Source organism: Poecile atricapillus, unplaced genomic scaffold, assembly GCF_030490865.1.
Source record: "Poecile atricapillus isolate bPoeAtr1 unplaced genomic scaffold, bPoeAtr1.hap1 scaffold_280, whole genome shotgun sequence".
Classification (NCBI taxonomy): Eukaryota; Metazoa; Chordata; class Aves; order Passeriformes; family Paridae; genus Poecile; species Poecile atricapillus.
In genome coordinates this window covers 16,758-41,867 of record NW_026709082.1, presented here as the reverse complement: position 1 = coordinate 41,867, position 25,110 = coordinate 16,758, and the positions used below count along the sequence as shown (strand labels likewise).

At 55.9% G+C, this 25,110-nt stretch overlaps 1 protein-coding gene across 1 annotated transcript; it reads right to left on the bottom strand.

The window, feature by feature from the left end:
• Positions 1 to 765: 765 nt before the first annotated feature.
• On the bottom strand, positions 766 to 23,839 carry LOC131574386 (SH3 and multiple ankyrin repeat domains protein 1-like; the record flags this gene model as incomplete). Its single annotated transcript, XM_058828835.1, has 9 exons — positions 23,618 to 23,839; positions 18,986 to 19,189; positions 17,172 to 17,243; positions 15,138 to 15,246; positions 12,747 to 12,904; positions 11,031 to 11,198; positions 3,262 to 3,378; positions 2,082 to 2,159; positions 766 to 832 (listed from the first exon to the last, which is right to left on the bottom strand). Coding segments are annotated over exons 1-9 (1,195 nt in total), but the record flags the coding sequence as incomplete, so codon positions are not given.
• Positions 23,840 to 25,110: the final 1,271 nt, after the last annotated feature.

Below are 25,110 nucleotides of genomic sequence, written 5' to 3'. Positions count from 1 at the left end.
CGATGTCCCCCCAATGTCCCCCTGGTGTCCCCAGTGTCCCCAGTGTCCCCCGGTGTCCCCAATGTCCTCCCGATGTCGCCCCAGTGTCCCCCCGATGTCCCAAATATCCCCCCAATGTCTCCGGTGTCCCCAGTGTCCCCTCAATGTCCCCCCCGGTGTCCCCAAATGTCCCCCAGTGTCCCCTCAGTGTCCCCTCAGTGTCCTCCCGATGTCCCCAGTGTCCCCCCAGTGTCCCCCCAATGTCCCACGGTGTCCCCCAGTGTCCCCAAATCCCCCCAATGTCCCCTCAGTGTCCCCTCACTGTCCCCTCAGTGTCCCCCCGATGTCCCCAAATGTCCCCCCAATGTCCCCCGATGTCCCCCCGGTGTCCCTGGTGTCCCCCCAATGTCCCCCATAATGTCCCCAATGTCCCCAAATCCCCCCAATGTCCCCCCGATGTCCCAAATGTCACCCCAATATCCCCGGTGTCCCCTCAGTGTCCCCCCATCGTCCCCCCAATGTCCCCAGTGTCCCCTCAATGTCCCCCCAGTGTCCCCCCGGTGTCCCCAATGTCCCCCCGATGTCCCCCCAATGTCCCACGGTGTCCCCCCAGTGTCCCCAAATCCCCCCAATGTCCCCTCAGTGTCCCCTCAGTGTCCTCCCGATGTCCCCAGTGTCCCTTCAGTGTCCCCCCAATGTCCCCAAATGTCCCCCCGGTGTCCCCCCGATGTCCCCAAATGTCCCCCCGGTGTCCCCCCGGTGTCCCCTGTCCCTGTCCCCGCTCACCCACGTCGCTGTCCCGGTGGTTCTTGATGAGCTCCCCCAGCTCGAAATTCCCGGCGATCACCGCGACCTGCGGGACAGACGGACACGGGGACAGACGGACAGGGGGACAGGGACAGAGGGACAGACGGACAGGGGGACAGAGGGACACGGGGACAGACGGACACGGGGACATGGACAGGGGGACAGACGGACACGGGGACAGAGGGACAGGGGACAGACGGACACAGGGACATGGACAGGGGGACAGGCGGACACGGGGACACGGGGAGACGGGGACAGGGGACAGGGGGACAGAGGGACACGGGGACAGAGGGACAGAGGGACAGGGATGGGGACAGACAGAGGGACAGAGGACAGGGGGACAGAGGGACAGGGGACATGGGGACACGGGGACAGGGGGACAGACGGACAGGGGGACAGGGGGACAGGGGGACACGGGGACAGAGATGGGGACACTCACACGGGGGGTCACCCCCTCTGCAGTGTCCCCAATGTCCCCCCAATGTCCCCAATGTCCCCCAGTGTCCCCAATGTCCCCAATGTCCCCCCAAAGCCCCCAATGTCCCCAATGTCCCCCCAATGTCCCCAATGTCCCCAGTGTCCCCCCAGTGTCCCCAATGTCCCAAATCCCCCCAATGTCCCCCCAGTGTCCCCAATGTCCCCAGTGTCACCTGGAACAGCGTCTGCCCCCAATGTCCCCAATGTCCCCAATGTCCCCAATCCCCCCAATGTCCCCCCAGTGTCCCCAGTGTCCCCAATGTCCCCCCAATGTCCCCCCAATCCCCCCAGTGTCCCCAATGTCCCCCCAATGTCCCCAATGTCCCCAATGTCCCCAATGTCCCCAGTGTCCCCAATGTCCCCAGTGTCACCTGGAACGGCGTCTGCCCCCAATGTCCCCAGTGTCCCCAATGTCCCCCCCAATGTCCCCAATGTCCCCAATGTCCCCCCAATGTCCCCCCAATGTCCCCAATGTCCCCCCAGTGTCCCCAATGTCCCCAATGTCCCCCAATGTCCCCCCAATGTCCCCAATGTCCCCCCAGTGTCCCCAATGTCCCCAATGTCCCCAATGTCCCCCAATGTCCCCCCAATGTCCCCAATGTCCCCAGTGTCACCTGGAACGGTGTCTGCCCCCAATGTCCCCAATGTCCCCAATGTCCCCAATGTCCCCAGTGTCACCTGGAACGGTGTCTGCCCCCAATGTCCCCAATCCCCTCAGTGTCCCCAATGTCCCCCCAATGTCCCCGATGTCCCCAATGTCCCCCCAATGTCCCCAATGTCCCCAGTGTCCCCAGTGTCCCCAATGTCCCCAGTGTCACCTGGAACGGCGTCTGCCCGCTGTTGTTCTTCACCTCCTTGTTGGCCCCTCGGTACAGGAGGATGCGGGCGCAGCTCTCCTGGGATGGGGGGGACACGGGGACACCGATGTCACCCGAGTGTCACCGGTGTCCCCAAAACCCCGCAATGTCCCATTTCCACATGTCCCGAAACCCCGAAATCCCAAAATCCCAAAATCACCAAAATCCCAAAATCCCAAAACCCCAAAATCCCAAAATCCCAAAATCCTCAATGTCCCCAGATGTCCCCAAATGTCCCCAATGTCCCCAATGTTCCCATTGTCCCCAGATGTCCCCAATCCCCCCAATGTCCCCAATGTCCCCAATGTCCCCATTGTCCCCAATGTCCCCAGTGTCCCCAATGTCCCCAACGTCCCCAGATGTCCCCAAATGTCCCCATTGTCCCCATTGTCCCCAATGTCCCCAAATATCCCCAATGTCCCCAATGTCCCCAATGTCCCTGCTGTCCCCAATGTCCCCAGATGTCCCCAATGTCCCCAATGTCCCCATTGTCCCCAGATGTCCCCATTGTCCCCACTGTCTCCATTGTCCCCATTGTCCCCATTGTCCCAGATGTCCCCAATGTCCCTGCTGTCCCTGCTGTCCCTGCTGTCCCCATTGTCCCCAGTGTCCCCAATGTCCCCATTGTCCCCAAATATCCTCAATGTCCCTATTGCCCCCATTGTCCCCAATGTCCCCATTGTCCCCAGATGTCCCCAAATGTCCCCAATGTCCCCATTGTCCCCAATGTCCCCATTGTCCCCAATGTCCCTGCTGTCCCCAATGTCCCCACTGTCCCCAATCCCCCCAATGTCCCCAATGTCCCCTCTGTCCCCAATGTCCCCAATGTCCCCAATGTCCCCAATGTCCCCAATGTCCCCATTGTCTCCATTGTCCCCATTGTCCCCAATGTCCCTGCTGTCCCCAATGTCCCCATTGTCCCCAATGTCCCCATTGTCCCCAATGTCCCTGCTGTCCCCAATGTCCCCACTGTCCCCAATCCCCCCAATGTCCCCAATGTCCCCTCTGTCCCCAATGTCCCCAATGTCCCCAATGTCCCCAATGTCCCCAATGTCCCCATTGTCCCCAATGTCCCCATTGTCCCCAATGTCCCCGATGTCCCCATTGTCCCCGATGTCCCCAATGTCCCCAATGTCCCCACCTTGTTGTAGAGGGCGCAGATGTGCAGCGCGGTGTTGCCGGACGCGTTCTGTGCCGCCGCCTCGGCCCCGTAGAACAGCAAATGCTCCAAGTGCTGCGAGTGGCCGTGCTGGCACGCCTGGGGACAGTGGGGACAGCAGAGGGGACATTGGGGACATCAGAGGGGGCATTGGGGACAGTGGGGGGATTGGGGACAGTGGGGACAGTGGGGACAATGGGGACATTGGGGACATTGGGGGGATTGGGGATATTTGGGACAATGGGGTCATTGGGGACAATGGGGACATTGGGGACAGTGGGGACATTGGGGACAGTGGGGACAATGGGGACATTGGGGACAGCAGGGACAGTGGGGAGATTTGGGACATTGGGGGGACATTGGGGACATTGGGGACAGCAGAGGACATTTGGGACATTTGGGACATTGGGGACATTGGGGACAATGGGGACATTGGGGGGACATTGAGGACATTGACGGGACTGGGGACATTGGGGACACTGGGGACATTGGGGGGACATTGGGGACAGTGGGGGGACATTGGGGACAGTGGGTCTTGCTCCAAGTGTTGCGAGTGGCCGTGCTGGCACGCCTGGGGACACTGGGGACATCAGAGGGGACATTGGGGACAGTGGGGGGATTGGGGACAGCAGAGGACATTGGGGACATTGGGGACAATGGGGACACTGGGGACATTTGGGACATTGGGGATATTTGGGACATTGGGGACATTGGGGACAATGGGGACACTGGGGACATTGGGGACATCAGAGGGGACATTGGGGGGACATTGGGGACACTGGGGACATTGGGTACATTGGGACAGCAGGGGACAGCAGAGGACATTGGGGACACTGGGGACATCAGAGGGGACATTGAGGGGACATTGGGGACAGTGGGTCATGCTCCAAGTGCTGCGAGTGGCCGTGCTGGCACACCTGGGGACAGTGGGGACAGCAGAGGGGACATTGGGGACAGCAGGGGACGTTGGGGACATTGGGGAGATTGGAGACATTGGGGACATTGGGGACATTGGGGACATTGGGGACACTGGGGACATCAGAGGGGACATTGGGGGGACATTGGGGATATTGGGTCATGCTCCAAGTGCTGCGAGTGGCCGTGCTGGCACGCCTGGGGACAGTGGGGACAGCAGAGGGGACATTGGGGACAGTGGGGACATTGGGGACATCCCGGGACATCGGGGGAAATTTGGGACAGTGAGGACAGCAGGGACAGTGGGGACATCCAGGGGGAACTGGGGACATATTGGGGACATTGGGGACATCTGGGGATGGGGGGACATCTGGGACCTTGGGGACATTGGGGACATTTGGCACCTTGGGGACATCGGGGACATTGGGGGGATTTGGGGACATTGGGGGATGTGGCTGGTGGGGTGACACGGTGACATGGCAGAGTGACACGGTGACATGGCAGAGTGACACGGTGACATGGCAGTGACACAGTGACATCTGACACGGGCGCGGTGATGGCAGTGAGACGTTGACAGGCTGTCATGGTGACACGGTGACAATGTGACACGGTGACAGTGTGACACGGTGACACGGTGACAATGTGAGACAGTGACAATGTGAGACAGTGACAATGTGACACGGTGACACGGTGACAATGTGAGATGGTGACAATGTGAGACGGTGACAATGTGAGACGGTGACACGGTGACAGTGTGAGATGGTGACAATGTGAGACAGTGACAATGTGAGACAGTGACAATGTGAGACAGTGACAATGTGAGACGGTGACAGGCTGTCATGGTGACACGGTGACAATATGACACGGTGACAATGTGAGACGGTGACAGGCTGGCACAGTGACACAGTGACAATGTGACATGGTGACAATGTGACATGGTGACAGGCTGTCACGGTGACACGGTGACAATGTGACATGGTGACAATGTGACATGGTGACACGGTGAGTGTGAGACGGTGACAATGTGACACGGTGACAATGTGACACGGTGACACGGTGACAGTGTGAGACGGTGACAATGTGACATGGTGACAATGTGACACGGTGACAATGTGACACGGTGACACGGTGACAATGTGAGACAGTGACAATGTGAGACGGTGACAATGTGAGACGGTGACACGGTGACAATGTGAGACGGTGACAGGCTGGCACAGTGACACAGTGACAATGTGACACGGTGACAATGTCAGACGGTGACAATGTGACACAGTGACAGGCTGGCACAGTGACAGCAGGATTGGGTGACACGGTGACAACGTGACAGTGACAATGTGGCAATTGGTACAGGGTGACACGGTGACACAGTGACACGGTGACACGGTGACAATGACACAGTGACACGGTGACAATGACAGGGTGACACAATGACACGGTGACGGTGACACAGCTGTCACCTGGTGTATCTCCTGCCAGCCGTTCTCGTCAGCCGTGCCGATGTCACACAGTGATGATGTCACACAGGGATGGTATAATGGGATAATGGGGTGACACAGTGACACGGTGACAATGACACAATGACACGGTGACAGGGCTGTCACCTGGTGTATCTCCTGCCAGCCGTTCTCGTCAGCCGTGCTGATGTCACACAGTGATGGTGTCACACGGTGATGATGTCACACAGTGATGATGTCACACAGGGATGGTATAATGGGATAATGGGGTGACACAATGACACGGTGACAATGACACAGTGACACGGTGACAATGACACGGTGACAATGACACGGTGACGGTGACAGGGCTGTCACCTGGTGTATCTCCTGCCAGCTGTTCTCGCCAGCCGTGCTGATGTCACACGGTGATGATGTCACACAGGGATGGTATAACATGATAATGGAGTGACACAGTGACACGGTGACAATGACACGGTGACACAGCTGTCACCTGGTGTATCTCCTGCCAGCCGTTCTTGTCAGCCGTGCCGATGTCACACGGTGATGATGTCACACGGTGATGATGTCACACAGGGATAGTATAACAGGATAATGGGGTGACACAGTGACACAGTGACGGTGACAATGACACGGTGACAATGACAGGGTGACAGGGCTGTCACCTGGTGTATCTCCTGCCAGCCGTTCTCGTCAGCCGTGCCGATGTCACACGGTGATGATGTCACATGGTGATGATGTCACACAGGGATGGTATAACAGGATAATGGGGTGACACAGTGACACGGTGACAATGACACAGTGACGCGGTGACGGTGACACAGCTGTCACCTGGTGTATCTCCTGCCAGCTGTTCTTGTCAGCCGTGCCGATGTCACACAGTGATGATGTCACACGGTGATGATGTCACACGGTGATGATGTCACACAGGGATGGTATAACGGGATAATGGGGTGACACAGTGACACGGTGACAATGACACAGTGACACAGCTGTCACCTGGTGTATCTCCTGCCAGCCGTTCTCGTCAGCCGTGCCGATGTCACACGGTGATGATGTCACACGGTGATGATGTCACACAGTGATGGTATAATGGTATAACATGATAATGGGGTGACACAATGACATGGTGACAATGACACGGTGACATGGTGACAATGACAGGGTGACACAGTGACACGGTGACACGGTGACGCGGTGACGGTGACAGGGCTGTCACCTGGTGTATCTCCTGCCAACCGTTCTCGTCAGCCGTGCCGATGTCACACAGTGATGATGTCACACGGTGATGATGTCACACGGTGATGTTATAATGGGATAATGGGGTGACACAGTGACACAGTGACACAGTGACAATGACACGGTGACACGGTGACACAGCTGTCACCTGGTGTATCTCCTGCCAGCCGTTCTCGTCAGCCGTGCCGATGTCACACGGTGATGATGTCACACAGTGATGATGTCATACAGTGATGGTATAACAGGATAATGGGGTGACACAATGACACGGTGACAATGACAGGGTGACACGGTGACACGGTGACACGGTGACAATGACACAGTGACAGGGCTGTCACCTGGTGTATCTCCTGCCAGCCGTTCTTGTCAGCCGTGCTGATGTCACACAGTGATGATGTCACACAGTGATGATGTCACACAGGGATGGTATAATGGGATAATGGGGTGACACAATGACACGGTGACACGGTGACAATGACACGGTGACAAGGACACAGTGACATGGTGACAATGACACAATGACACAATGACACAGTGACAGGGCTGTCACCTGGTGTATCTCCTGCCAGCTGTTCTTGTCAGCCGTGCTGATGTCACACGGTGATGATGTCACACGGTGATGATGTCACACAGGGATGGTATAACAGGATAATGGGGTGACACAGTGACACGGTGACACGGTGACAGGGCTGTCACCTGGTGTATCTCCTGCCAGCCGTTCTCGTCAGCCGTGCCGATGTCACATAGTGATGATGTCACACAGTGATGATGTCACACGGTGATGTCACACAGGGATGGTTTAATGGGATAACATGATAATGGGGTGACACAGTGACACGGTGACACGGTGACACGGCTGTCACCTGGTGTATCTCTTGCCAGCCGTTCTCGTCAGCCGTGCCGATGTCACACAGTGATGATGTCACACAGGGATGATGTCATACAGTGATGGTATAATGGGATAACAGGGTGACACAATGACACGGTGGCAATGACAGGGTGACACGGTGACACGGTGACGGTGACACGGTGACAGGGCTGTCACCTGGTGTATCTCCTGCCAGCCGTTCTCGTCAGCCGTGCCGATGTCACACAGTGATGATGTCACACGGTGATGATGTCACACAGTGATGATGTCACACGGTGATGATGTCACACAGTGATGATATCATACAGTGATGATGTCACACGGTGATGATGTCATACAGTGATGTTATAATGGGATAATGGGGTGACACAGTGACACAGTGACACGGTGACAATGACACGGTGACACGGTGACAGGGCTGTCACCTGGTGTATCTCCTGCCAGCCGTTCTCGTCAGCCGTGCCGATGTCACACAGTGATGATGTCACACGGTGATGATGTCACACAGTGATGATGTCACACAGGGATGGTATAACGGGATAATGGGGTGACACAGTGACACAGTGACACGGTGACACGGTGACAATGATACGGTGACAATGACACGGTGACAGGGCTGTCACCTGGTGTATCTCCTGCCAGCTGTTCTTGTCAGCCGTGCTGATGTCACACAGTGATGATGTCACACGGTGATGATGTCACACAGGGATGGTATAACGGGATAATGGGGTGACACAGTGACACGGTGACACAGTAACACGGTGACACAATGACACAATGACACAGTGACACAGCTGTCACCTGGTGTATCTCCTGCCAGCCGCTCTCGTCAGCCGTGCCGATGTCACACGGTGATGATGTCACACGGTGATGATGTCACACAGGGATGGTATAACAAGATAATGGAGTGACACAGTGACACGGTGACACGGTGACACGGTGACAATGACACGGTGACACAGCTGTCACCTGGTGTATCTCCTGCCAGCCGCTCTCGTCAGCCATGCCGATGTCACACAGTGATGATGTCACACAGTGATGATGTCACACAGGGATGGTATAACAGGATAATGGGGTGACACAGTGACACGGTGACACAGTGACACGGTGATGGTGACACAGTTGTCACCTGGTGTATCTCCTGCCAGCCGTTCTCGTCAGCCGTGCCGATGTCACACGGTGATGATGTCACACAGTGATGGTATAATGGGATAACATGATAATGGGGTGACACAATGACACGGTGACAATGACACGGTGACACAGTGACACGGTGACACGGTGACACAGCTGTCACCTGGTGTATCTCCTGCCAGCCGTTCTCGTCAGCCGTGCCGATGTCACACAGTGATGATGTCACACAGTGATGATGTCACACGGTGATGATGTCACACAGGGATGGTATAATGGGATAATGGGATGACACAGTGACACGGTGACAGTGACACGGTGACAGGGCTGTCACCTGGTGTATCTCCTGCCAGCCGTTCTCGTCAGCTGTGCCGATGTTGCACAGTGATGATGTCACACAGTGACAGAGGGATGGTATAACAGGATAATGGGGTGACACAGTGACACGGTGACACGGTGACAATGACACGGTGACAGGGCTGTCACCTGGTGTATCTCCTGACAGCCGTTCCCGTCACCCACACCGATGTCACACGGTGATGATGTCACACGGTGATGATGTCACACAGGGATGGGATAACGGGATAATGGGGTGACACAATGACACGGTGACAATGACAGGGTGACACGGTGACACGGTGATGGTGACAGGGCTGTCACCTGGTGTATCTCCTGCCAGCCATTCTCGTCAGCCGTGCCGATGTCACACGGTGATGATGTCACACGGTGATGATGTCACACGGTGATGATGTCACACAGGGATGGTATAATGGGATAATGGGGTGACACAGTGACAATGACACGGTGACAATGACAGGGTGACAGGGCTGTCACCTGGTGTATCTCCTGCCAGCCGTTCTCGTCAGTCGTGCCGATGTCACACGGTGATGATGTCACACAGGGATGGTATAATGGGATAATGGGATGACACAATGACACGGTGACACAGTGACACGGTGATGGTGACACAGTTGTCACCTGGTGTATCTCCTGCCAGCCGTTCTCGTCAGCCGTGCCGATGTCACACGGTGATGATGTCACACAGTGATGATGTCATACAGGGATGGTATAATGGGATAATGGGGTGACACAGTGACACAGTGACACAGTGACGGTGACAATGACACAGTGACACAGCTGTCACCTGGTGTATCTCCTGCCAGCCGTTCTCGTCAGCCATGCCGATGTCACACGGTGATGATGTCACACAGGGATGGTATAATGGGATTACATGATAATGGGGTGACACAGTGACACGGTGACACGGTGACAGGGCTGTCACCTGGTGTATCTCCTGCCAGCTGTTCTCGTCAGCCGTGCCGATGTCACACAGTGATGATGTCACACGGTGATGATGTCACACAGGGATGGTATAACAAGATAATGGGGTGACACAGTGACACAGTGACGGTGACAATGACACAGTGACAATGACACGGTGACACGGTGACAGGGCTGTCACCTGGTGTATCTCCTGCCAGCCGTTCTCGTCAGCCGTGCCGATGTCACACGGTGATGATGTCACACAGGGATGGTATAATGGGATAACGTGATAATGGGGTGACACAATGACACGGTGACAATGACAGGGTGACACGGTGACACGGTGACAATGACACGGTGACAGGGCTGTCACCTGGTGTATCTCCTGCCAGCCGTTCTCGTCAGCCGTGCCAATGTTGCACAGTGATGATGTCACACGGTGATGATGTCACACGGTGATGATGTCATACAGTGATGGTATAATGGGATAATGGGGTGACACAGTGACACGGTGACAATGACACGGTGACACGGTGACACGGTGACAATGACACGGTGATGGTGACAGGGCTGTCACCTGGTGTATCTCCTGCCAGCCGTTCTCGTCAGCTGTGCCGATGTTGCACAGTGATGATGTCACACAGTGACAGAGGGATGGTATAACAGGATAATGGAGTGACACAGTGACACGGTGACACGGTGACAATGACACGGTGACACAGCTGTCACCTGGTGTATCTCCTGCCAGCCGTTCTCATCAGCCGTGCCGATGTCACACAGTGATGATGTCACACGGTGATGATGTCATACAGTGATGGTATAACAGGATAATGGGGTGACACAGTGACACGGTGACAATGACACGGTGACAGGGCTGTCACCTGGTGTATCTCCTGCCAGCCGTTCTCGTCAGCCGTGCCGATGTGCGCGCGGTTGTAGAGCAGCAGCTCGCAGCACCGCGGGTCCCCCCCCACCATGGCCGTGTGGTACAGGGGGGTCAGGCCCCGACGGTCCTTGTAGTTCGGGGACCCCCCCAGGTCCAGCAGCGCCTGCGGGTGACACCGGTGACACCCTTGGGACACCCCTGGGATCCCCAGTGACGCCCCCCAGACCCCCCTGGGACACCCCCAGACCCCCAGTGACACCCCGGGACCCCCAGTGACACCCCCAGGGTGTCACCCCCTTTATTTGGGGACCCCCCCCAGGTCCAGCAGCCCCTGCGGGTGACACCGGTGACACCCTTGGGACACCCCTGTGACACCCAGTGTCACCCCCAGACCCCCCAGTGACACCCCGGGACCCCCTGTGTCACCCCCAGGGTGTCACCCCGTTTATTTGGGGACCCTCCCAGCTCCAGCAGCGCCTGCGGGTGACACCGGTGACACCCTTGGGACACCCCTGTGACCCCCAGTGTCACCCCCAGACCCCCCTGGGACACCCCCAGACCCCCAGTGTCACCCCCAGGGTGTCACCCCGTTTATTTGGGGACCCCTCCAGGTCCAGCAGCACCTGTGGGTGACACCGGTGACACCCTTGGGACACCCCCATGACACCCCCAGACCCCCCCATGACACCCCCAGACCCCCTGTGAAACCCCCAGGGTGTCACCCCTTTTATTTGGGGACCCCCCCCAGGTCCAGCAGCCCCTGCGGGTGACACCGGTGACACCCTTGGGACACCCCTGTGACACCCTTGGGACACCCCTGTGACACCCCCAGACCCCTCCATGGCACCCCCGTGTCCCCTCTGCTCTGTGGGTGTCCCCAGCTGTCCCCAGGTGTGTCCCCAGCTGTCCCCAGGTGTCCCCATCTGTCCCCAGCTGTCCCCAGGTGTCCCCAGCTGTCCCCAGCTGTCCCCAGGTGTCCCCAGCTGTCCCCAGCTGTCCCCAGGTGTCCCCAGGTGTCCCCAGGTGTGTCCCCAGCTGTCCCCAGCTGTGTCCAGCTGTCCCCAGCTGTGTCCAGGTGTCCCCAGGTGTCCCCAGCTGTCCCCAGGTGTGTCCCCAGCTGTCCCCAGCTGTCTCCAGCTGTCCCCAGGTGTGTCCCCAGCTGTCCCCAGGTGTGTCCCCAGCTGTCCCCAGGTGTCCCCAGGTGTGTCCAGGTGTGTCCCTAGCTGTCCCCAGCTGTCCCCAGGTGTCCCCAGGTGTGTCCCCAGCTGTCCCCAGCTGTCCCCAGGTGTGTCCCCAGGTGTCCCCATCTGTCCCCAGCTGTCCCCAGGTGTGTCCCCAGGTGTCCCCAGCTGTCCCCAGGTGTCCCCAGGTGTGTCCCCAGCTGTCCCCAGGTGTCCCCAGCTGTCTCCAGGTGTCCCCAGGTGTGTCCCCAGGTGTCCCCAGGTGTCCCCAGCTGTCCCCAGCTGTCCCCAGGTGTGTCCCCAGGTGTCCCCAGGTGTCCCCAGGTGTCTCACCAGCAGTGCCGGGTACCGCCGCGTGCACACCGCCCGGTGCAGCACCATCCCCCTGTCCCCCCGTGTCCCCAGGTGTCCCCAGGTGTCCCCAGCTGCCCCCAGGTGTGTCCCCAGGTGTCCCCAGGTGTCCCCAGGTGTCCCCAGGTGTGTCCCCAGGTGTCCCCAGGTGTCCCCAGGTGTGTCCCCAGGTGTCTCACCAGCAGTGCCGGGTACCGCCGCGTGCACACCGCCCGGTGCAGCGCCGTGGCTCCGTCGCGGGCGCGGAAATCCAGGTGAGCCCCGCCCAGGCAGAGCAGCCGGATGATCTCGACCTCACCTGGGCCCTCGCGCTGCGCCGCCAGCGTCAGCGGCGTCTCTGGGGACAGCGGGGACACCGTCGGGGACAGCGGGGACAGAGTTGGGGACATTGGCGACATGGTTGGGGACATTGGGGACAGTGATGGGGACATTGGGGACATTGGGGACAGAGTTGGGGACAGCGGGGACATGGTTGGGGACACTGGGGATGGCGATGGGGACATTGGGGACATTGGGGACATTGAGGGCAGTGATGGGGACATTGGGGACACAGGGATGGAGTTGGGGACATCGGGGATGGTGTTGGGGACATTGGGGACAGTGATGGGGACATTGGGGACAGAGTTGGGGACATTGGGGACACAGGGATGGAGTTGGGGACATCGGGGATGGTGTTGGGGACATTGGGGACAGTGATGGGGACATTGGGGATGGTGTTGGGGACATTGGGGATGGTGATGGGGACATTTGGGACATTGAGGACATCGGGGACACGGTTGGGGACATTGGGGACATTGGGATGGCAATGGGGACACGGGGACAGAGTTGGGGACATTGGGGACAGTGATGAGGACACAGGGATGGTGTTGGGGACATTGGAGATAGCGATGGGGACACAGGGACAGAGCTGGGTACATTGGGGACAGCGTTGGGGACATCGGGATAGCGATGGGGACATTTGGGACATTGGGGACAGTGATGGGGACATTGGGGACACAGGGATGGCGTTGGGGACATCGGGGATGGCGATGGGGACATTGGGGATGGCGTTGGAGACATTGGGGACGCAGGGATGGCGTTGGGGACATTGGGGACACAGTTGGGGACATTGGAGACAGAGTTGGGGACACAGGGACAGAGTTGGGGACATGGGGATGGCACTGGGGACATGGGGGATGGTGTTGGGGACATCGGGGACAGAGTTGGGGACATTGGGGACATTGGGGACGGTGTTGGGGACATGGGGGATGGTGTTGGGGACATTGGGGATAACACTGGGGACATTGGGAAGGTGTTGGGGACACAGGGACAGTGATGGGGACATTGGGGACATTGGGAAGGTGTTGGGGACATTGGGGACATTGGGGACATTGGGATGGCAATGGGGACACAGGGACAGAGTTGGGGACATCGGGGATGGTGTTGAGGACATGGGGATGGTGTTGGGGACATTGAGGACATTGGGATGGCATTGGGGACACAGGGACAGAGTTGGGGACATCGGGGATGGTGTTGGGGACATTGGGGACATTGGGGACATCACGGATGGCGGTGGGGACACGGGGATGGCATCGGGGACATTTGGGACATTGGGGGGGGTTTGGGGACATTTGGGGACATTGTGGGGACATTGGGGATGTCCCTGAGGATCTGGGGGGGCGTGCCTGGGAATTTGGGGTTCCCGGGGGTATTTTTGGGGGTCCCAGGGCTGTTTTTGGGGGTCCCGGGGTATTTTTGGGGTTCCTGAGGGTGATTTTGGGGGTCCCAGGGGTGTTTTTTGGGTGTCCCGAGGTATTTTTGGGGGTCCCAGGGGTGTTTTTTGGGGGTCCCGAGGTATTTTTGGGGTTCCTGGGGTGTTTTTGGGGGTCCCAGGGCTGTTTTTGGGGGTCCCAGGGCTGTTTTTGGGGGTCCCAGGGGTATTTTTGGGGCATCCCAGGTAATTTTTGGGGTCCAGGGGGTGTTTTTGGGAGTCCCGGGGGTGTTTTTGGGGGTCCCAGGTTATTTTTGGGGTCCCAGGTTATTTTTGGGTGTCCCGGGGTATTTTTGGGGTCCCGGGGCTGGTTTTGGGGTCCCAGGTTATTTTTGGGGGTCCTGGGGGTATTTTTTGGGTGTCCCGGGGGTGTTTTTGGGGGCCCTGGGGTGTTTTTGGGGTTCCCGGGGGTATTTTGGGGGTCCCGTGGTATTTTTGGTGGTCCCGGGTTATTTTTGGGGGTCCCAGGTTATTTTTGGGCATCCCGGGGGTATTTTTGGGGTATCCCAGGTAATTTTTGGGGTCCAGGGGGTGTTTTTGGGGGTCCCAGGGGTGTTTTTTGGGGGTCCTGGGGGTATTTTTGGGGTCCCAGGGGTGTTTTTGGGGGTCCCAGGTTATTTTTGGGCGTCCTGGGGGTATTTTTGGGGTATCCCAGGTAATTTTTGGGGTCCAGGAGGTGTTTTTGGTGGTCCTGGGGTGTTTTTGGGGGTCCCAGGGCTGTTTTTGGGGGTCCCAGGGCTGTTTTTGGGGGTCCCGGGGGTATTTTTGGGTGTCCCGAGGTATTTTTGGGGGTCCCGGGGGTGTTTTTTGGGGGTCTCACCCCCCGAGTCCGAGTCGTGGTAGTTGGGGTCCAGCCCCCGCTCCAGCAGCCGCGCCACCTTCTCCGCCGAGCCGTGCTGGACGTAGTCCAGAAACTTCCGCAGCCCCGTCTGGGGACACCGGGGACGTCAGGGGGGACATTGGGGACATTGGGGGGACATTGGGGACATTGGGGACACTGGGGGGTCAGGGGGGACATTGGGGACACCGAGGGGGTCAGAGGGGACATCGGGGGGTCAGGGGGGACATTGGGGACATCGGGGGGACATTGGGGGGTCAGGGGGGACATCAGGGACATCAGGGACATTGGGGGGACACTGGGGAAATCGGGGGGGTCAGGGGGGACATTGGGGACATTGGGGACATTGAGGGGGACATCGGGGACACTGGGGGGGTCAGGGGGGACATTGGGGACATCGGGGACACCGAGGGGGTCAGGGGGGACATCAGAGGGGTCAGGGGGGACATTGGGGACATTGGGGGGTCAGGGGGGACATTGGGGGCTCAGGGGGGACATTGGGGACATTGGGGGGACATTGGGGACATTGGGGGGTCAGGGGGGACATTGGGGACACCGGGGGGACATTGGGGACATTGGGGACATTGGAGGGGGGTCAGGGGACACTGGGGACATTGGGGACACCGGGGAGGTCAGGGAGGACATTGGGGACATCGGGGACATTGGGGACATTGGAGAGGGGTCAGGGGGTCAGAGGGACACTGGGGACATCAGGGGGACATCAGGGACATTGGGGACATTGGGGACATTGGGGACATTGGGAGGACATCGGGGACATTGGGGACATTGGGAGGGGGCTCAGGGGACATCGGGGACATCAGGGACATTGGGGGGACAATCGGGGGGTCAGGGGGGACATTGGGGACATTGGGGACATTGGAGGGGGTCAGGGGACACTGGGGACACCGGGGGGACATTGGGGGGGGGGTCAGGGGGGGTCAGGGGACATCGGGGACATCAGGGGGACATTGGGGACATCGGGGACATTGGGGACATTGGGAGGACATCGGGGACATTGGGGACATTGGGAGGACATCGGGGACATCAGGGACATTTGGGACATTGGGGGGACATCAGGGGGTCCGGGGACATTGGGGACATCGGGGACACCCAGGGACTCCAGGGAGGGGCGGGGCCAGGCAGGCTGGGGGGTGTGGCCTGGCAGGAAAGGGGCGTGGCCAAAAGACAAAGGGGCGGAGCCATCACGTGAGGGGCGTGGTCAAAGCCCCGGGAAAGGGGCGTGGCCACAACAGGCACAAAAGGGGGCGTGGCCAGAGAATCCAAGCAGGAGGGGGCGTGGCCAATGACCAGAAGGGGCGTGGCCACATGGGGGCGTGGCCAGAGCCACGGGGGGCGTGGCCACTTCCGTGGGGGAAGGGGGCGTGGCCAGAGTGAGGAGGGGGCGTGGCCAGGGAATCGGGGTGTGGTCAAGAACGGGAGGGGCGTGGTCGGGAGGCTGAGGGGGCGTGGCCAGGGTGGAGGGGGCGTGGTCAAGAACGGGAGGGGCGTGGCCAGAGTGCGGCGAGGGCGTGTCCAGGAGATGGGGGCGTGGTCAAGAACGGGAGGGGCGTGGTCAGGAGGGGGAGGGGGCGTGGCCAGAGCGAGAAGGGGGCGTGGCCAAGGAATCGGGGCGTGGTGAAGAACAGGAGGGGTGTGGTCGGGAGGCTGAGGGGGCGTGGCCAGGATGGAGGGGCGTGGTCAGGGAATCAGGGCGTGGTCAAGAATGGGAGGGGCGTGGTCAGGAGGGGGAGGGGGCGTGGCCAGAGCGAGAAGGGGGCGTGGCCAAGGAATCGGGGCGTGGTCAGGGAATCAGGGCGTGGTCAAGAACAGGAGGGGCGTGGTCGGGAGGCAGAGGGGGCGTGTCCAGGGATCTGGGGGCGTGTCCAGGGAATCGGGGCGTGGTCGGGAAGCAGAGGGGGCGTGGTCGGGAGGCAGAGGGGGCGTGTCCAGGGAATCAGGGCGTGGTCTGGAGGTGGAGGGGGCGTGGCCAGGGCGGAGGGGGCGTGTCCCACCCACCTTGGTGTGGAGCTTGGCCAGCTGCTTCTCGTCCAGGTTGGTTTGTTTGTACACCCGGGTCTTGTACCGGAACTGGGGGCGGGGTCAGCACCGAGGCCACGCCCCCCCCACGAGCGGGGGACACGCCCCCCGCCCTGCCCTGACCACGCCCACCCCGTGGGAAATAACATGGAACCACCCTAAGCCACGCCCACCCCGTGGGAGATAACATGGAGCCACCCTAAGCCACGCCCACCCCGCTGGCCACACCCTAAATCTGTCCCAAGCCACGCCCACCCAAGGGACACACCCTAAACCTGTCCCAAGCCACGCCCACCCAGGGGACACGCCCCAAACCTGTCCCAAGCCACGCCCACCCCGCTGGCCACACCCTAAACCTGTCCCAAGCCACGCCCACCCAAGGGACACGCCCCAAACCTGTCCCAAGCCACGCCCACCCAAGGGACACACCCTAAACCTGTCCCAAGCCACGCCCACCCAAGGGACACACCCTAAACCTGTCCCAAGCCACGCCCACCCCGCTGGCCACACCCTAAACCTGTCCCAAGCCACGCCCACCCAAGGGACACGCCCCAAACCTGTCCTAAGCCACGCCCACCCAAGGGACACGCCCATTTAAGCCCCGCCCCTTTCTGGCCACGCCCCAAATCCGCCTCTTTTTCCCCCAAATTTTCCCTCTTTGTCCCCCTCCCCTAATTTATGTCACAGCCGAGGCCACGCCCACAGGACCACACCCAAACACTGGCCACACCCACCCAGCATCATTTTAACCCAAAATCCACCAATTTAAACCCAAATTCTCACTCATAAACCCCACCCTAACCCCAAACCACGCCCACAGGACCACACCCAAACCCTGACCACGCCCATTTAACATAATTTTAACCCCAAATCTGCCTTTTTAACCCAAATTGTCTTTCATAAACCCCACCCTAACCCCAAACCACGCCCACAGGACCACACCCAAAACCTGGCCACGCCCACTTAGCACCATATTAACCCAAAATCTGCCATTTTAACCCAAATTCTCCCTCATAAACCCCACCCCAAACCCAAACCACGCCCCCAGGACCACACCCAAAACCTGACCACGCCCCCAGGACCACACCCAAAACTTGGCCATGCCCACCCAGCATAATTTTAACCCAAAATCTGCCATTTTAACCCAAATTCTCCCCCATAAACCCCACCCTCACCCCAAACCACGCCCACAGGAACCACACCCAAACCGTGACCACTCCCACAGGACCACACCCAAACCCTGGCCACGCCCACAGGACCACACCCAAAAACTGGCCACGCCCACTTGACACCCAAAATCCACCACTTTAACCCAAATTCTCCCTCAGAAACCCCACCCCAAACCCAAACCACGCCCACAGGACCACACCCAAACCGTGACCACGCCCACCCAACATCATTTTAACCCAAAATCTGCCATTTTAACCCAAATTTTTCCTCATAAACCCCACCCTAACCCCAAAACACGCCCCCCAGGACCACACCCAAACCCTGGCCACGCCCACCCAGCATCATTTTAACCCAAAATCTGCCATTTTAACCCAAATTCTCCCTCATAAACCCCACCCCAAACTCAAACCACGCCCACAGGACCACACCCAAACCCTGGCCACGCCCACAGGACCACACCCAAACCTTGACCACGCCCACCCAGCATCATTTTAACCCAAAATCTGCCATTTTAACCCAAATTGTCCCTCATAACCCACACCCTAACCCCAAACCACGCCCCCAGGACCACACCCGCGGTGACCACGCCCCCAGGGGACCACACCCGCGGTGACCACGCCCACCTCCAGGTAGGGCACGCCCTGGTCGAAGCTCTGGGGGTAATCGCGGAGCGGCCGCTCCTCGTCCAGGAATTTGGCGTCGCGGCCGGCGGCCGCGGGCTGGAAGAGGCCGTAGTTGAGGCCGTCGTGGAGGCCCTCGGTCAGCGCGCACAGCAGCTGCTGCTTGGCCGCCCACACCGCCGCCCCCGGGTCGAAACGCAGGCACTTCTGGGGGGGAATCCCGAAAAAAAAACGGGGTTCAGGGTGGGGGAATCCCCAAAATTCAATCCCGGGAATTTTGGGGTGAGGGGACCCAAAAAACCCCAAAGTTCAGAGTGAATGGGTGAGGAAATGGCCCCAAATTGACCCAAAATGACCCTGGAATGAGCCCAAAAATGGGAATCCCAAAGATTTTGGGGAGTTCAGGGTGGGAGAACCCCAAAAATTCAATCCTGGGAATTTTGGGATGAGGGAAACTCAAAAAATCCCAAGGTTGAGGATACACAAGTGAAGAAATGGCCTCAAATTGACTCAAAATGACCCAAAATGATGCTGGGATGAACCCAAAAATGGGAATCCCAAAGATTTTTGGGATTTGGGACAGGGGAATCCCAAAAATTCAATCCTGGGAATTTTGGGATGAGGGAAACCCAAAAACCCCAAAATTGACGGTGAATGGGTGAAGAAATGGCCCCAAATTGACTCAAAATGACCCAAAATGACGCTGGGATGATGCAAAAAATGGGAATCCCAAAGATTTTTGGAGTTCGGGATGGGGGAATCCCAAAAATTCAATCCTGGGAATTTTGGGGTGAGGGAATCCCAAAAAATCCCCAAAATTGAGGGTGAGTGGGTGAGGAAATGGCCCCAAATTGACTCAAATTGACCCAAAATGACCCTGGGATGAACCCAAAAATGGGAATCCCAAAGATTTTGGGGAGTTCAGGGTGGGAGAACCCCAAAAATTCAATCCTTGGAGGTTTAGGATGATGAAACCCCAAAAGTTCCCAGATTCAAGGGTGGATGGGTGAGGAAATGGCCCCAAATTGACCCAAAATGACCCAAAATGATGCTGGGATGAGGCCAGAAATGGGAATCCCAAAGATTTTGGGGAGTTCAGGGTGGGAGAATCCCAAAAATTCAATCCTGGGAATTTTGGGGTGAGGGGAACTCAAAAAATCCCCGGGTTTGAGGGTGAATGGGTGAGGAAATGGCCCCAAATTGACTCAAAATGACCCAAAATGATGCTGGGATGATGCAAAATATGGGAATCCCAAAGATTTTGGGGAGTTCAGGGTGGGGGAACCCCAAAAATTCAATCCTGGGAATTTTAGGATGAGGGAAACCCAAAAACCCCAAAATTGAGGGTGAGTGGGTGAGGAAGTGACCCCAAATTGACTCAAATTGACCCAAAATGATGCTGGGATGAGCCCAAAAATGGGAATCCCAAAGATTTTGGGGAGTTCAGGGTGGGAGAATCCCAAAAATTCAATCCTGGGAATTTTGGGATGAGGGAAACCCAAAAATCCACAAGTTTGAGAATGAATGGGCGAGGAAATGGCCCCAAATTGACCCAAAATGGTGCTGGAATGAGCCCAAAAATGGGAATCCCAAAGATTTTGGGGAGTTCAAGATGGGAGAAGCCCAAAAATTCAATCCTGGGAATTTTGGGATGAGGGAAACCCCAAAAATCCCCAAATTTGGGGTTTTTGAGGTGAGAAAATTGCCCCAAATTGACACAAAATGACCCAAAAAATCTCGGGGATGATGTAAAAAATGGGAATCCCAAAGATTTTTGGGGTTTGGGACAGGGGAAGCCCAAAAATTCAATCCTGGGAATTTTGGGGTGAGGGAAACCCCAAAAATCCACAAGTTTGAGAATGAATGGGTGAGGAAATGGCCCCAAATTGACTCAAATTGACCCAAAATGATGCTGGGATGAGCCCAAAGATGGGAATCCCAAAGATTTTGGGGAGTTCAGGATGGGAGAACCCCAAAAATTCAATCCTGGGAATTCTGGGGTGAGGGGAACCCAAAAAACCCCAAAGTTGAGGGTGGATACCTGAGAAAATGGCCCCAAATTGACTCCAAATGACCCAAAATGATGCTGGGATGAGCCCAAAGATGGGAATCCCAAAGATTTTGGGGAGTTCAGGATGGGAGAACCCCAAAAATTCAATCCTGGGAATTTTGGGATGAGGGAAACTCAAAAAATCCCAAGGTTGAGGATACACAAGTGAAGAAATGGCCTCAAATTGACTCAAAATGACCCAAAATGATGCTGGGATGAGCCCAAAAATGGGAATCCCAAAGATTTTGGGGAGTTCAGGGTGGGAGAACGCCAAAAATTCAATCCTGGGAATTTTGGGGTGAGGAAACCCCAAAAATCCCCAAAGTTCAGAGTGAATGGGTGAGGAAATGGCCTCAAATTGACTTAAAATGACCCAAAATGATGCTGTGATGATGCAAAAAATGGGAATCCCAAAGATTTTGGGGAGTTCCGGATGGGGGAACCCCAAAAATTCCATCCTGGGAGGTTTAGGATGAGGAAACCCCAAAAATCCCCAAATTTGGGGTTTTTGAGGTGAGAAAATTGCCCCAAATTGACACAAAATGACCCAAAAAATCTCGGGGATGATGTAAAAAATGGGAATCCCAAAGATTTTGGGGAGTTCAGGGTGGGGGAACCCCAAAAATTCAATCCTGGGAATTTTGGGGTGAGGGGAAGCCAAAAAACACCAAGGTTGAGGGTGAATGGGTGAGGAAATGGCCTAAAATTGACCCAAAATGACCCAAAATGATGCTGGGATGAGCCCAAAAATGGGAATCCCAAAGATTTTGGGGAGCTCAGGGTGGGGGAACCCCAAAAATTCAATCCTGGGAATTTTGGGGTGAGGGGAACTCAAAAAATCCCGAAGTTGAGGGTGAACGGGTCAGGAAATGGCCCCAAATTGACTCAAATTGACCCAAAATGACCCTGGGATGAGCCCAAAAATGGGAATCCCAAAGATTTTTGGGGTTTGGGACAGGGGAATCCCCAAAATTCAATCCCGGGAATTTTGGGGTGAGGGGAACCCAAAAAATCCCCAAAGTTCAGAGTGAATGGGTGAGGAAATGGCCCCAAATCTTCCCAAAATGACCCAAAATGACCCTGGGATGAGCCCAAAAATGGGAATCCCAAAGATTTTTAGGATTTGGGACAGGGGAATCCCAAAAATTCAATCCTGGGAATTTTGGGGTGAGGGAAACTCAAAAAATCCCAAGGTTGAGGATACACAAGTGAAGAAATGGCCCCAAATTGACTCAAATTGACCCAAAATGATGCTGGGATGAGCCCAAAAATGGGAATCCCAAAGATTTTGGGGAGTTCAGGATGGGGGAACCCCAAAAATTCCATCCTGGGAATTTTAGGATGAGGGAAACCCAAAAATCCCCAAATTTGGGGTTTTTGAGGTGAGAAAATTGCCCCAAATTGACCCAAAATGACCCAAAAAATCTTGGGGATGATGTAAAAAATGGGAATCCCAAAGATTTTTGGGATTTGGGACGGGGGAACCCCAAAAATTCAATCCTGGGAATTTTGGGATGAGGGAAACCCAAAAATCCACAAGTTTGAGAATGAATGGGTGAGGAAATGGTCCCAGATTGACTCAAAATGACCCAAAATTACCCTGGGATGAGGCCAAAAATGGGAATCCCAAAGATTTTGGGGAGTTCAGGATGGGAGAACCCCAAAAATTCAATCCTGGGAATTTTGGGGTGAGGGGACCCAAAAATCCCCAGGTTTGAGGGTGGATACCTGAGAAAATGACCCCAAATTGACTCCAAATGACCCAAAATGACCCTGGGATGAGCCCAAAAATGGGAATCCCAAAGATTTTTGGGATTTGGGACAGGGGAATCCCAAAAATTCAATCCTGGGAATTTTGGGATGAGGGAAACCCAAAAACCCCAAAATTGAGGGTGAGTGGGTGAGGAAGTGACCCCAAATCTTCCCAAAATGACCCAAAAACCCCCCTGGGATGAGCCCAAAAATGGGAATCCCAAAGATTTTGGGGAATTCAAGAGAAATTCCTGATTTTTTTGGGTGAATTTCCCAAATTTTTGGGGGAAATTTCCCGATTTTTCGGGGAGAATTTCCCAAATTTTTGGGGAGAATTTCCCAAATTTTTGGGGGGAATCTCCTGATTTTTTGGGGTAAAGTTCCCAATTTTTTGGGGTGAATTTCCCAATTTTTTGGGGAGAATTTCCCCAATTTTTGGGGGTGCCTTTCCTGATTTTTTGGGGTAAATTTCCCAATTTTTTTGGGGTAAATTTCCCGATTTTTTAGGGGGAATTTCCCGCTATTTTGGGGGTGCCTTTCCCAATTTTTTGGGGAGAATTTCCCTATTTTTTCGGGTGAATTTCCTGATTTTTTGGGGTAAATTTCCCAATTTTTTGGGGGTAAATTTCCCGATTTTTTTGGGGTAAATTTCCCAATTTTTTCAGGTAAATTTCCCGATTTTTTGGGGTAGATTTCCCCATTTTTGGGGTGCCTTTCCAGATTTTTTGGGGTAAATTTCCCTATTTTTTTGGGGTAAATTTCCCAATTTTTTGGGGTAAATTTCCCCATTTTTGGGGTGAATTTCAGGGTGTTTTTTTGTGTTATTTCCTCACCGTCTGGTGCAGGTCGGGGATGCCGATGCGGAAAACCATCATGCTGAAATGGGCGTCGTCGGGGGCCGGGGGGGGTCTCGGGGGTCCCCGAGGGGTTCGGGGGGGTCCGGGGTTGGTTCCGGGGGGGCCCTCGCGGGAACTCCCCGAATCCGAGTCGCCCTCGGGGTATTCGGAGCCTCGGCCCCCCTCCTCCTCCTCGCTGGAGGCCGGAGTGCGCGGCATCGCGTCACCATCCCAGGCTGGGGGCACAAACAGAGACACAACATTGGGAAATCCACAAAATCTGCCCCAAAATCCACAAAATCTGCCTCAAAATCCCCTCAAATCTCCTTAAAAGCCCCAAAACCGGCTCAAAATCCCCGATAGTGGCTCAAAACCCACAAAATTTGGCTCAAAATCCACAAAATTTGGCTCAAAATCCCCCAGTGGCTCAAAATCCACAAAATCTGGCTCAAAATCCACAAAATTTGGCTCAAAATCCCCCAAACCGGCTCAAAATCCCCCAAAATGGCTCAAAATCCACAAAATTTGGCTCAAAATCCAAAAAATGAGCTCAAAATCCCCCCAGATCTCCTCATAATCCCCAAAATGGCTCAAAATCCTCAAAATTTGGCTCAAAATCCACAAAAGTGACTTAAAATTCCCCCAAAGTCTCCTTAAAATCACCAAAACCAACTCAAAATTCCCCAAATTATGCTCAAAATTCCCAAAAATGGCTCAAAATTCCCCCAAATCTCCTCATAATCCCCAAAATTTGGCTCAAAAACACCAAACCGATTCAAAATCCCCCAAAGTGGCTCAAAATCCCCAAAATTTGGCTCAAAATTCCCCCAAAATGCCTTAAAATGCCCCCAAATCCCCCCAGGTGTGTTCGGGGTGGGGGAGGGGAGGGCATCGCGTCACCATCCCAGGCTGGGGGCACAAACAGAGACACAAAATTGGGAAATCCACAAAATCTGCCCCAAAATCCACAAAATCTGCCCCAAAATCCACAAATTCTGGCTAAAAATCCACAAAATCTGCCTCAAAATCCACAAAATCTGCCTCAAAATCCACAAAATTTGGCTCGAAATCCACAAAATCTGCCTCAAAATCCACAAAATCTGCCTCAAAATCCATAAAATCTGCCTCAAAATCCACAAAATCTGCCTCAAAATCCACAAAATCTGCCTCAAAATCCACAAAATCTGCCTCAAAATCCACAAAAGTGACTCAAAATCCCCCAAAATGGCTCAAAATCCCCCAAAGTGGCTCAAAATCCCCAAAATTTGGCTCAAAATTCCCCCAAAAGTGAATTAAAATCCCCCCAAATCCCCCCAGGTGTGTTCGGGGTGGGGGAGGGGAGGGCATCGCGTCACCATCCCAGGCTGGGGGCACAAACAGAGACACAAAATTGGGAAATCCACAAAATCTGCCTCAAAATCCACAAAATCTGCCCCAAAATCCACAAAATCTGCCTCAAAATCCACAGAATCTGCCTCAAAATCCACAAA